At 56.0% G+C, this 13469-nt stretch overlaps 1 protein-coding gene and 1 long non-coding RNA gene across 2 annotated transcripts in view; both read left to right on the top strand.

Moving 5' to 3' along the window:
• The first annotated feature begins 1405 nt into the window (after window positions 1-1405).
• LOC134415244 (uncharacterized) overlaps window positions 1406-13469 on the top strand; it is a 31976-nt gene continuing 19912 nt past the window's right edge. Inside the window, exon 1 of the long non-coding RNA XR_010026977.1 lies at window positions 1406-1665. This is a non-coding gene — a long non-coding RNA (uncharacterized LOC134415244). The remainder of the gene's footprint in view (window positions 1666-13469) is intronic.
• Window positions 9597-11331, top strand: SOX1 (SRY-box transcription factor 1). Its single transcript, XM_063150533.1, has one exon. The coding sequence runs from the start codon at window positions 10127-10129 to the stop codon at window positions 11243-11245; it is 1119 nt and encodes a 372-aa protein (XP_063006603.1). The 5' UTR covers window positions 9597-10126; the 3' UTR covers window positions 11246-11331.

Raw genomic sequence — 13469 nt, 5'->3', positions numbered from 1 at the left:
AGGGCTGCCCGCGGTGTCCGTTCCCAGCGCTCTGGCCCCGGCTCCTTTGGCTCCCCCGCAGGGTTCAGCCCCGGCAGCCACGACCCGCCCGGATGCTCCAGCCGGCTCCTCGGGCGGCCAAAGCCATCCCTCTGTTCCCCTCCTCCCTCCCTCCCTCCTTCCCTCCCTCCCCGCCGCACATCCTCGGCACAGACGGGCCGGCACACACCCGCACAGCCGGAGCAGAACGGAAAACGGGGCACTCTCAGCTTTACCCAAAAATCTTTAGCTGACTTGTGTCCATTTTAATAACCTCTATCGACTTTCTTTCCTAGAGCGGTTGTCATGTTGGCAGAAAGGGACTGAAAAAGAGTGTTTTAGGGAGGGAAGAAAAAAAATTGCAAGAAGAAAACTAGCGGCGCTGTCTAGGAAAGGGGAGTGATGGCAATGAGCGGTACGGGGCGGAGGAAGAGCGGACCCTCCGCAGCGATCCTGAGCGGAGAGGGGGAGGCTGACAAAGCCCGGCTCCATCGCCAGGGAAGGCCGGGAGAGGGGGAGCGAGAGGGCGGAGGGGGACTGTGACCCTCCCTGTGAAATCCAAGTTTATTGTCAACAAAAGAGGGTCTGGCCGGGCTCGGAGCCTCCGCGGTCCCGAGCTGTCGGAGGCAGAGTACGGCGGAGGGCGCGGGAGCGAGGTCCTGGGCGGCCGGGGAGCTCCAGGGCACGGGGGAGGGCAGGAGCGGGGTGCCTGGCGGCCAGGGAGCTCCAGGGCACGGGGGAGGGCAGGAGCGGGGTGCCCGGCGGCCGGGGCAGACGCGGTGAGGGTCGGGAGGAGGCGCGGGGAGCCTCCACACAGGTGCGGGAAGGAGCACCTAGGGGTGGCTCTACCCTTCCGGGAGGCATCTCCCGCACAGAAAGGGGCAGGGGACAGTGGCCCAGCAGGAGCGGAGAGGCAGAAATGCAAGGTTAGAGGAGAAAGTGCGTGTGAGAAAAGGAAAGGGGAAGAGAAAGAGGACGAAGGCTCCGGGCTCCACCTCCCCGCTCGGTGCGGCGCTCCAGCTGCTCTCAAACCAACTGCTCAATTCTATTCACTGCCGCGACGGAACAAAAAAGTGGCTATTTATTAGAATACTTGTTTGGTATTGTTCGGTGCCACACAAAAGGCGTTTCATTATGTTGGGGTGGGGAGAAAAGCCCCTCTCCTTTTTTTTTTTCTTCCTTTCCTTTTCTTTTTTTTTTTCCTTTTCTCTGCAGACCGAAACAATAACTTGAAATTGTCTTTAAAGTCTTTTCTATCAATAATAAATTTCATTTTCTTCTCTGTCTCCCGCTCTCCCTCTCTCCCCCTCTCCCGTGCGGTGTGTATGTGTGTGCGTGCGCGTGTGTGTGTGAGGGGGAGAGAGAGGGAGCGAGTGAGCGAGAGAGCGCGAATGGTGAGTGTGCGTGTGTCGCCGGGCACTCGTGGCTCGGGCACAGCCGCCTGGGAGCTGCGGCTGGGCGAGGGGCGAGGAGGAGACCGCCGGCTCCGTGTCGCGCTGCCCTCCCTGCACCGGCGGGCAAGCTCGGAGGAAGGTGTGAGCTAGGCTAGAGCAGAGGGGAAAAAACAAACAAACAAAAGTAATAATAATAATAAGGCTGCCCCTTCAGATGATATGTTGGGAGGAGGCTGGAGCTGGAAGAGCAACTGTAAGTGTGCCTCTAACTTTTGAGGGGGGTCTTCACCCTGTCTTGGGAATGGAGGAGGGGAAGCCGGCGAGGGGAGGGCTTCCAAGTTACTTTTGCTTCAAGGAGGGAAGAGCCGGCTGCAGTCACTGGGTTATCGGCTGTGACACGGATTTGGGGGGGTGCGGGTGTGGTGTGACAGCGTTTTGGGCTGCCCCCCTCCGCCTTGTGGGGAAGACGCCTCGCTGGGGTTCGAGGCGGCCGGGCAGGGGCAGGGGGCTGCGGCAGGGCTGGGGCGGGGAGGACGCCGGGGGCGGCGGCGCTGCCTCCCGAGCGCGCAGCGCCCGCTCCGCTCACACGTTCCAAAATTAACATGTCGGTGCGCGGGTGCCATTTAGTGAAAGGTGTCTTGGGCAAAGAATCAATTTCGCTGTGACTGACCGGCGGGCTTGGCTGTATTAATACTGCCAAAAAAAGGGAAAATCAATAGGCAGAGCAGCCCTCAGCTATTACAACTAATGCCTGCTTAATCTCTCCCCCTGGGAGAGAGAATTCACATGGGCTCCCAGCACTGCTACTGCGGCCGGGCTGAGGCCGGCTCGATCTTCCCAAGGAAAGGGGATCCCCGGATCTGCTCCTCTGTGAAAGTGACAGCCGGGACCTCTCGACAGGAAGGTTGTGCCCAGCCTCTCGAAGCCAAGTCCCAGCCCGGAGGTTAACGCTATCTGGCGTGGTCCACCCAGGGTCTTACTGTCCCTCCCCAGCTTCAAAGTGGCTGTAGAGTTTCTCACTGTTGCTGTAAAGTATTGGGATATTTAAAAAAAGGTAAAATGGATTTTCCCTCTCATAATTGAGGGTGGTATTTGAGGTCGATCAACAGGCAGTGCAGCAAGGTTGTACATCTATCGATCAGGGAGGGGACGCGTTTTGGCTGAATCTCTTTTCAGAAACAGGTGTTTAAACATGATAGCGGCTCCAGTCAATTAACCCATTAAAACCCCGTTTTATCGCATTGATTCCACAGGCTGCCATAAAAGGTTATGTTTTGAAAGCCTCTTTGTTAAGGGGGGGTGGGGGGATGGATGGATGGATGGATGGATGGATGGATGGATGGATGGATGGATGGATGGATGGATGGATGGATGGATGGGGATAGGGAGAGTGGTTGCAAACTGTCCCCAAACGCACAGTGTCGGGCAGGCAGTGAGTTGCCGTTCCCAACAAGCCAGGCTGCCCCAGCACGCCCCGTCTTCGCCCGCCGCTCCCGCTGCCGGCTCCATGGAGGGGCAGAACGGCGGCTGCGGGCCCGGGGGCTCACGCCATGCCCTCCCCGCTGTGGGCCGCCCGGCTGCGCTGACCCTGCAGCAAAACTTGACATCTCCACCTCGAGAAAGGATCTCCCGTGGGGGCTGCGCTTCCCACCCGGGGAGGAGGGGTCCGGCCGGGGGCGGGGGCTGCCGCCCTGCACCGGCTGCGGGCTGGGTCGGCTGTGGGTGCAGCTGAACTGCAGCCCCAGCTCTTTGCAAGCGCTGTTATTCCTAGAACAGGACCGTCCATTAACAATCTGCCTTCCTCCCCGCTCCGCTCCAGCACCTTTTTCAGGTTTGCAGGTCTTTGCTGTAAATTACATATTTGCTAAAGGTGTCAGGAGCGATTTGTTTACTATCCCGCTTTACGATGACTACTGGCGCATCCGTTTAAGGACAGTGTGAAAATTTGCTGAAAAACAGATGACAAACACCCCTTTTCCAAAAGGCAAATAAAGACGGGATCCCAACACCGACCAAGTAACAGGGATCTCCCTTTGGTGGGGAAGAAACTGGGTTTTTCTTTTCCCTTCACTGGGGTTCGCTATCTGCCTTCCCATGGCCAGAATGCTGCACTGGATGGAGCAAGAGGATCGTGTATTTCCTCTGGGTACCTTTAATTTCCAGACCAGCCGTCTGAGATTATTTAGATGTTTCTAGTTTTGCCCTTGTTTGCTGTTTTCCTAAGTAAGCACTGAATGCGCGACCGAAAAGGTTTGAAACCGTGTCAAAGTGATGTTTTAATCTCATTGAAAGGTGTATTAAACGAGAAGATGTAATTTGTGTGGGATGTTTCGATGAAAGGAGAGATTGGAGTGGATGATACTTTCGCTCTCCTGTGAACCTCATGTCATGTTTATATTGAAGCCTGTGTAGCTAATCTAATTTACAATAACAGGATGGCCTGCAAGAAAGAAGCTACTATATTATTTAGGGTTTTTTCTTTCCTCGTTTATTTTTTTACACAAATTCATTCTGACTTGCCCTGAATGATACCTTTGCAGTTTGGGGATAACTGACGGGGATGCAAACCAGAAACATTACCTTTATGGTGCTCTGAGCGAGGCGCCACAGACATAACCATCCAGGTTGCCCTGCTGTAAATGGGATGCCGCATTTGGGCTTGAGAATCTCTTTTTCCGTTACTGACATTTCAGCAGCGCAATTTTAAAGATTAACTACGTAATAACTCTGCATGTCGTTCAACTCCGACAGACTCCCCACCTCCACTGCTCTTCCTTTTCTTTTACAAGTTTACAGTTACAAAACTAAACTATTTTTTAATATTTTTCTTTTGGTTGAAGGTAAATTGCTGGGTATGTTTTCAGTTCGTGGGGGTTTTTTGGTTTTTTGATGTGAGGTATTTTTGTCTAAAGGACCACTCGATAACTCGACTGTAAAGAGTAAATGGTCTGGCTATTCTTTTAGGTAGAAACCCCAAACCGTGAAAAATAGGACAGCGCAAACCCTCCTCTCCCGCGAGATGCTGTGCCATCTGATCAGCAGATATTCCCAGCGTGTGCCTTAGTAATAATAATTTTTAAAAAAATTTTAAAATTTGAACGGACTTGAAAAGTACAACTTTTGTATAATGTTGGAAGGTGTATTCAGCCTGTTAATCACAGGGAGTTGTGTCATTGGAATGTTATCAATTAGTTGTTCAATTTAACTGCAATTACTAACAAAATTAGACGAGGGTGTATCACAATACAGGATATTCTTCTTTCGGAACAATATTGTGCTGGAAGTCGAGCTGATGCGTAGCATAAACAAACATTTTAGAAAATGCTCCTGCTGGCAAAACTTCGTAAAGAGACGATTCTGTTTTTTCCACCGTCTCTAATGTCCCGCCGGGGGAAGGATCGCGGCCGTTCCAAGGCGGGGGGACACGCAGAACGTTCTGCCGGGAAAAGCAGGGGGGAAGAAAATCTCTGCTTAGGCGCGGTCTGTCCGTCCCGCCGTCCCAGCGAGGGGTGCCTCGCCTTTCCCTCGGCAATGCCGGACACCCCCGGCGCACCCGCCCGCCCCGCCGGGACCCGCTGGCGCCTTGGGGCGGCCGCGGCTGCTGCGGAGATCAGACGTGCGGGGAGATCGATAATACTACTTCTTTTAGGCGCGACGGAAATATAAAGCTTATTTTCAAAGCCAGTGAAAACTAGAAAGGAAGGAGAGAAAATAGAAAGGCTGGGAGATACAAACTCTTCGGGAAGAGGCAATTTATCGACACTGTGGAGAGAGCGGTGATGCAGAATTCCTTCAGAAAAGTGGCTTCAGCCGCCCTTTTATCTGACACAATAAATACATAAATAAATGGCAGTAGCTACATGGAGCAGCCGCCTGCCCTCCGGCCGCTTTGATTTTGCCCGGGGCGGGCTGGTCCTGAGCACACCCCTGGCCTCCGTGTCGCGCCTCCCGCCCAGCACCCGCGCCCCGCAGGGCAGGCGGCTCCCGGCAGCCGAGCCGAGCCCGCCCGCCCTCATTAGGACTTCCGAAACCTTTCGGTCCCGTCCCGTACCACCCGCCGTGATCGCGACTTTGTCCGGGGCACCCCCGCAGGACAGTCTCGGCGCTGGTGGCCCTGGTTGCCCCGTACCCGCCAGCTGCCAGCGTGGCGGTGGGCGAGCCGTGGGTTGGGGTGGCAATAGAGGGAAGCGGCCTGCGGGGCACCGACCCCCGCCCGAGCCGCTCCGGGAGCCGCAGCGAGGCGGGGCCGCCTCTCGGGGGCCGCTGGTGCCGCCGCAGTCCGGGCTGCGGGAGCGGCGGCCGGGAGCGGGGCGCGCCGAGGCGGACAGCCCTCACTCTCCTCACGCTTGCAGTTGGTTGGCACGGCTCTCCTGGGCGAAGGGGGGAGACATTTCTCGTCAGGGAATTTTAGCCCTTTCCTCCCCCCCCCCTCCTTTTTCTTTTTCTCCCTTCCCTTTCATTCATAAACCTGGTGGCTATAGACGCAGCTTGAATATTGACGTCTCTTCCCCCAACTGCTCCTCCGTTAACCCAATTACAGAATTCATCAAGAACTGTGTTGAATTATCTCTTTCCATACAGTATCAGCATTAGCCTAATTAAAAGCTATAATGTCTGATATAATGATTAAATCGTTAGCTCTGCTGTAGGGAAGCAATATTTTGTTTTCCCTTCAATTAGAAGCTGATTGAGGTTTTCAGAGCAGGTCAGCTGTGAAATTTGAATTATATGTGTGAGTACCGTTCACAGGGTGAGCCCCTACTCGAAAGCTCCAGAGATTCTCCATACGCTTTTACACAGCAAGCTGAGAAAAGACAACAAAACACAGAGAGAGCCTGTAGCTGATTTGGGACTGATGCTGTAGGATGGCACAGAACAGTTGTTAACGCTGCAAAAGAAAGCGGGACTTTATTCAAGCACCCTTTTTCCAACCATTCCATCTCGACTGGGTAGCAAGCAGGTCTCGTTGAAAGCTGTGATCCCCGAGTCGCCAAGTCACCGAGGCAGGAAAATGCTTCCTTGTCTCTCCTTTGCCTGCCCTTCCTGCTCCCTCCCGGTTCGCTCACTTTGGCCCACTAATGGCACCCCTGTAGCGTGGGAGTGTTTTGCATTTCCTTCTGGATAGCGGTTTTTGGAGTGAAGTGCCAGAGGAGCTGCAAGCGATCCCACTCCGTCCCCGCCTCACGTTTCAGACAGGGCTGGCGAGGGATCAGGCATCGCCTCGGCGCGGGCTGGCGCTCGCCGGCCCCGACGCGGGCCGAGGGCAAGGGAGGCACGGCGGCAGCCAGCAGACGGCGATCGCCGCCCGCTCCGGGGCTCGGCCCGCCGCCCGCTGCCCGCTCCGCTCTGCGGGGCACAGGGGGCACAGCGGGCACAGCGGGCACTGAGGGCACAGGGGGCACAGCGGGCACAGGGGGCACAGCGGGCACAGGGGGCACAGCGGGCACAGGAGGCACAGCGGGCACAGCGGGCACAGCGCGGGCTGGGCCCGAGGCCGGGACCCCCGCCTCGAGGGGGGCCCCCAGGCCCAGCCGGGTGCGGGGAGAGGCACAGCCCGCCCAGGCGGTCCCACCTCGGGGCGCGGAGGCGGGGGGGCAGCCGTGCCCGGGGGAAGCACTCGTCACTGCCCCCGGCCTGCGAGAAGCCCTCGCCGGTAGCTGTCCCCTCCGCGGGCCCGGCGGGCGACAGGGGCCGCGGGCAGACCTGGTCCTGCTCCCAGTGCGCGACCTCCTCTCCGTCTCCCCTCTGACTTCACTGCAGCGTTTACCCCACCCCCCGGCCGCCCCCACCTATTCCCTCCACTGCCCGACTCCTGGTTCTTGGCAACCCCAGTTTCCGCAGGGGAAAGTCCAAGGACCTCTCATGTCCGGGCGCAGCCCCGGCCTGCAGTACCCCAGCCCCGCAGCCCTGTCAAACGACACTCGCCAAAGTGCTTGACCTCGTTCCCAGTCCCGTGAATCGGAACCTGCACTACCTTCACCACGGAAGAAAAGCCCCTGGCTGTCCCCTCGAAGTGGTTTTTACACCTTCCTCCCACCCGACAGACACCCGCTGGCCGCAGGTGAGCGGGGTGCACCCGGGCCAGAGGCACTGAGGCAGCAGCACATCCTCGCTCCCTGCCAGCGCTTCTCCCCGCTACCGTGTTCGTGGTAGTTCCGCTGCTTCTAGGGGCATCCTATGTTTATTTGCCGGGGATCAGGGGAAAGGGGGTAAACCCCACACCGGGAAAAAGTCCAGGAGGGGACAGGCCCCGGGAGGTATGGATTAGCAGCCGCCTCTGCACCAGGGATGGGAAAGTTCAGCCTCCTCCCTGAAGGTGAGGGGGAGGGAAGCTGGTGTGTATCCCCAACTCCCAGGGATATGGGTGTGTTCCCACAGGATCTGCTGGCTGGCAGGATGCATAGGACTCATCTGGAAAACACTGCCCCACAGCGATTCGACCCATTTATTTGACAAGGAGGCCTTTAGGTGCCTTTCTATCAAATTTCAGGGGAAAATACCACTAGGGCCTTGGGTGGATAATTTGCAAGCCATGCCATCCTTATCTCGCAGTTTTTACTCCTCATACCTTCATTTGTCCATCCAAGTGGAAATGTGCCTTTCTGCAGTAACTTTGTCCCCCCTCTCCCTCCCCTCCTATCCCAACCAGTTGTAGTTTTAATACATAATTTAGCAATCACAAGGGGCTCCCTTGTTTTGCCATGGCAAATATGGCAACTTAAGAAACTCTCAGCTGGAGAAGCGCGGGTCGGCTCCTGCACCCTCTCCCCTGCCCCCTTAGGGCTCACTGGGAGAGAATAATGTCCTCCCAAAAGCATCGGCACCCGAGTTAGTATCACTCAGATTGAGCTCAAAGGCTGGAAGCAGTCTGAGAAGTGGAGAGGCACTCTCCTCTCCCCAGCAAACCCTTATTATCATGACGAGTCATTGGAAATGAGAAAAAAATAGTCTAATCCCAGCCCAGTGCCTAGGACCGGTGCTTTGTGCACGGTGTATACTCCTCCGGCAGAAAACTTCTGGTGGTAATAACAGTAATTGGGGGAGTTGCAGCGTGATTCCAGCCTTGGATGGCCACTAGGGTCAGGAAAATTAACACGGACCGTGAAAAGAGCAGGCACGCTGTGTGTGCATTTTCCACCTGGCAAAGATGATGGGGGCGGCCCTTTATACATGCGTGGGCATTTGTGCGACGGACTTGCCATTCCTACGGCTGCAACTAAAGATTGCAGCATCGATTTCCACGTGGACTATTTTCTCCTCCCTACAAAAATAACTATAATCTCACAGGACAGCTAGGTACTAAGGGAGTCTTTTCATGTTTTCAAGGGGAAAAAAAAATCACACAGCTGTACTTACTATATACAAAGATAACATGTTTCCGTGTACCTTCTTTAGTCGCAGGTGCTTTTAACTCCCCTAGGACTAAGTGAAAAATGACTGCGTCCAGCCTCTTCCACATGCCTGGGCCTGGCAGCAGTTTTAACACCTGGGAGAGACGTCTGAGGGGGCTCCGGAGAAATCTCCAGAACGAAGTCCCGCAATAAGGCATGTTTATCGGCCGCTCGCACGGCTGCGGGAGCGGGGCGGACAGCCTGGGCGCCTCAGCTCCACTAAACATTGCTCGACGGTCGTGTCAGTGAGCGGGGACGGGGCGGCCCGCGGCCTCCGGGGCTCCCTGCGGCGGAGCCTGGCGGGGCTGGGGGGCGGCCGGGCCTGAGGGGGGTCCCCGCCCCGGGGGCGCCCTCAGGGGCCGCGGCCACCCCGCCCGCCCCCGCCGAACGCGGCGCGCCTCGCCGCACGTCACCGCTCGGCGCGCGCCATATGCAAATGGCCGCCCGCCGGCGCGCCCCCATTGGCCGCCGTCAGGCGATTTAAGGCGGGCTCGGCGCGCGCCGTATGGCTGCGGCGCCGCTCGCCCGCGCGCCCGGCGGCTCCTCCTCCTGAGGCGGCCCCGTCCCGGCCCTGCCCGGCCCGTCCCGCCCGGGCCGCGGGAGGGAGACCACCGCCAGCAAATTACTGTGCCGCCGGCCCCGGCCGCCGGGCTCGGCGCGTGTTTTGGTTGGGCTCCTTCCCCCACCCCCTCCCTCCCCCGATCCTCCTCCTGCCTTTTTTTTTTTTTTTTTTTTTTTTCAGTTAACGTTGAAATACTTTTTTTTTTTTCCGCCTCCTTTTCGCGTGGCGGTGGGTTCTCCTCTCTTCTTCTCCGTTCACCTGCGATCAGCGGATGCAAGTCACACACGCTCCCTCCCCTCCCTCCCTCTCTCTCTCCAAGTTAGCAGCAAAGAACAAAAAAAAAATAGCTCCGTTAAGGATAAGAGCGGGAGCGGAGGGGTGTGCGCGCGTCTGCCGGGGAGCGCCGGCGAGCGGAGGACACCGCCGACGGCTCCGCACACTCCTCCCGCCGCGCCAAGTGAAGCAGCAAGTTTGCCGTGCACCTGTTTGAGCAGCTCGAACCCCCGTCGCCGCCGAGCCCCGAGAGTGATTTGCGAAAGGGAGAAAGTTTTTTCGCCGGCAGGGTCGCCGATCGCTCTCCTCGCGGTTTTCTTCTCCTCCTCTTTTTTTTTTTTTTTTTTTTTTTTTTTTTTTTTTTTTTTTTTTTTCGCTACCTAGCTACAAACGGGTTTCGCCTCGCTCGCTCCCCGGCCTCCCGGGCTCCTCTATGTTTGATTCATTTTTCACGTCTGGCACCGGTGGAAAATAAAAAAGCTATTTGAATGTACAGCATGATGATGGAGACGGACTTGCACTCCCCTGGCGGAGCCCAGGCCCCCACGAACCTCTCGGGGCAGACCGGAGCGGGAGGCGGCGGAGGCGGCGGCGGCGGCGGGGGAAACAAAGCGAACCAGGACCGGGTCAAGAGACCCATGAACGCCTTCATGGTGTGGTCGCGGGGCCAGCGGCGGAAGATGGCCCAGGAGAACCCCAAAATGCACAACTCGGAGATCAGCAAGCGCCTGGGGGCCGAGTGGAAAGTCATGTCGGAGGCCGAGAAGAGACCGTTCATCGACGAGGCGAAGCGGCTGCGGGCGCTGCACATGAAGGAGCACCCGGATTATAAATACCGGCCCCGGCGGAAGACCAAGACCCTGCTCAAGAAGGACAAGTACTCGCTGGCCGGGGGGCTGCTGAGCGCCGGCTCGGCCGGGGGAGGCCCGGCCGGCGTCGGCGTGGGCATGGGCGTCGGCGTCAGCCCGGGCGGCGTCGGGCAGCGGCTGGAGAGCCCCGGCGGCACGGCCAGCGGCGGCTACGCGCACATGAACGGCTGGGCCAACGGCGCCTACCCGGGCTCGGTGGCGGCGGCGGCGGCGGCGGCGGCGATGATGCAGGAGGCGCAGCTCGCCTACAGCCAGCACCCGGGCAGCGGGGGGCACCCGCACCACCCGCACCCCCATCACCCTCACCACCCGCACAACCCGCAGCCCATGCACCGCTACGACATGGGCGCCCTGCAGTACAGCCCCATCTCCAACTCGCAGGGCTACATGAGCGCCTCGCCCTCGGGCTACGGCGCCCTGCCCTACGGCTCCCAGCCCCACCAGAACTCGGCGGCGGCGGCGGCGGCAGCGGCGGCGGCGGCGGCCGCCTCCTCGGGTGCGCTGGGCGCCCTGGGCTCGCTGGTGAAGTCGGAGCCCAGCGTGAGCCCGCCCGTCACCTCTCACTCGCGGGCCCCGTGCCCCGGGGACCTGCGGGAGATGATCAGCATGTACTTACCGGCCGGGGAAGGCGGGGATCCGGCGGCCGCTGCCGCCCAGAGCCGGCTCCACTCCCTGCCCCAGCACTACCAGAGCGCCAGCACGGGGGTGAACGGCACCGTTCCCTTGACGCACATCTGAGCCCCCGGCGGCACCGGAGCGCCGCAGGGAGGCACGGACGCGGGCACCGGCTCGGCCCCGGTTTCGGCCCCGGGCCGGCCTGCAGGACTGCGCGCCCGCCGCTGCCGCCGCCCGCTCAGCCCCGGCCCCGCGCCGCTCCTGCCCCGCTCCCAGGTTCCCCCCTCTTATTTTTGCCTCTCGCGCCCCTTCCCTCCCGCCCTCCCCCGCCTCTCTTTTTTTTTTTTTTTCTTTCTTCCTTCCTTTTTGTACAGAAATGTTTTGATGTTCTTGTAATAATAATAATAAATAATAATAATAATAATAACGAGAGAGAAAAAAGGTAACGGTTGCTTTGCTTACCTTTTTTTAGAAGAACTAGTTTATGAAACTAGTTTTAGACTGAACTCCTGTGTTTTATCGAGACTTTTTGTACAGTATTTATCATTCACCCAAGAGACATAGAGCGTTTATTTGCAAAAGAGGAGAAAGAAAGAGAGAAAGGGGGGAAACGGCGGCGAAAAGAAAAAAATACCAATAATAAACACACAAAGTTGTAGGTGATGCCAACTTTTATACCGCGCGGAACCGCTACGATTTCAGTCACGGATCGCTTCTTGCGAAGATTTTTTATTGACTAATTAACTCGGAGTTCATGAGGAAACAGTTCTCATTTATTACTCATGTATTAAGACAAATCCAAAAGAACACTTAAAAGTTTTTTGTAGATATTCTCGAGGGTATTTTGGGCTGGGGTTGGGGGTATTTTTTCGTTACTTGTTTGTTTATTTATAAAACTCTTTTTGTTTTGTTTTGGAAGCTCCATTTTTTCCCCGGGGTTCGTAAAACTTTATTGTATCTGGATATTTTTGTTTGTTTGTTTTCTCTTTGATTTTGTTTTCTTTTTGTATCATTTCTTGTAAATGCATTGTGAAATAATTTTTATTTAGGCGGTACGAAGGAATTCAGATTGTGTATATAGTTTACTAAAAAGCCTTTCTGCTAAACGGAAATCCTAAGGATGCGGTCCTTTTTTATTTTTTTTTTTTTTTCTGTTTTGATTAAATAAATTTCAAAGCGGAAAAAGTCACCTGTATAAAAAGAAAAGCTAACTGGCGAACATAGTGGTGTTTACCATGGTAAACCTGGAAACACAGCAGGGAAACCTAGATTTTGGGAAGGAAGTTTTTAGCAGCAGCGGCAAACAGAATGAAGTGCAATCTGCAGTAAATGTCGATATTCCCTAACCTGTGTAAATCAGAAGAGGTGAAGGTAGATTTATTTTAATACTCGCTCCCTCCTGCAAGGGAAGGCAGTTTACTGCGTTACTGTTCTAGCCGTGAGCGTTCATTTTGTGGCTTTTACGGCTGGGCTGGCGGTCCGGACCTTGCCGGAGCCTTGGCTTTTCCCCTGGGGGGTGATCGGGCGCTGCCCGCCCCTCTCGGCCGGGGGTTCCCGGGGGACACCCAGCTCCCCGGGAAACGGGAGCACACCGTCCGGCGCGGCGCTTCCCCTCTAATTAACGCCATGGAAAGTGAAAGCGCTGCTTTCTGCGCGTCCCGAAAAGAAAAGCGACCTCTAAACCTCCCGCCCGAAAAGCAGCCCCATCCACCCGGAGCGTTCGGGGAGCGGCGGGGTCACCCCTTTCTCCCCCTTCCCCAACCCCCGCCCCCCGTTTTTAGCGGCTGGTGCGAAAGCTGTCGAGCAAAACGATGCGTGTCATTTCATTACAGAATGTTGTTTACTGCTTTGAGACCTAATTTAAATTTTTTTTCTAGCTGTTGAGAGATACTTTTCTATATGTTAGAATTAAAAGTTTACTGTAAACTACTGTAGCAAATGAATTTTTAAAGTAGTCATAGCTGCTTAAACAAAAGGAAAAATAATTAACTTCCAGGACTTTAAAGTCGATCCCAGCAGGCTGTAGGACTGTTCGTCTTTTAGCTCTGGTGAATAAGTACTGCATCCGTCCAGGAGTGGGGAAGTTCTAGTAGCTAATGAGGAGCGGGTTTGGTCCGTCTTAGACATTGCACTTCTATAATGCGGACATGTCAATTGACATACATAACTCTCTGGGCTCCTGTCGATAATTTTGTATAAATCCCTCATACTGAACGCAAAATTTTGATAGAAGCTGTCCACTGATTTCAGCCCAAGCTTTTTTTTTTTCTTTTCTTTTCTTAACTATTCGAGCCTTTATTAAAATGGAGGAGTGTGCGGGTTCAGACAGTCAGCAGACGACTTTTGG

Source organism: Melospiza melodia, chromosome 2 (genome assembly GCF_035770615.1).
Source record: "Melospiza melodia melodia isolate bMelMel2 chromosome 2, bMelMel2.pri, whole genome shotgun sequence".
In the NCBI taxonomy this organism is placed as follows: domain Eukaryota; kingdom Metazoa; phylum Chordata; class Aves; order Passeriformes; family Passerellidae; genus Melospiza; species Melospiza melodia.
This window is presented reverse-complemented; position numbering and strand designations above follow the sequence as displayed.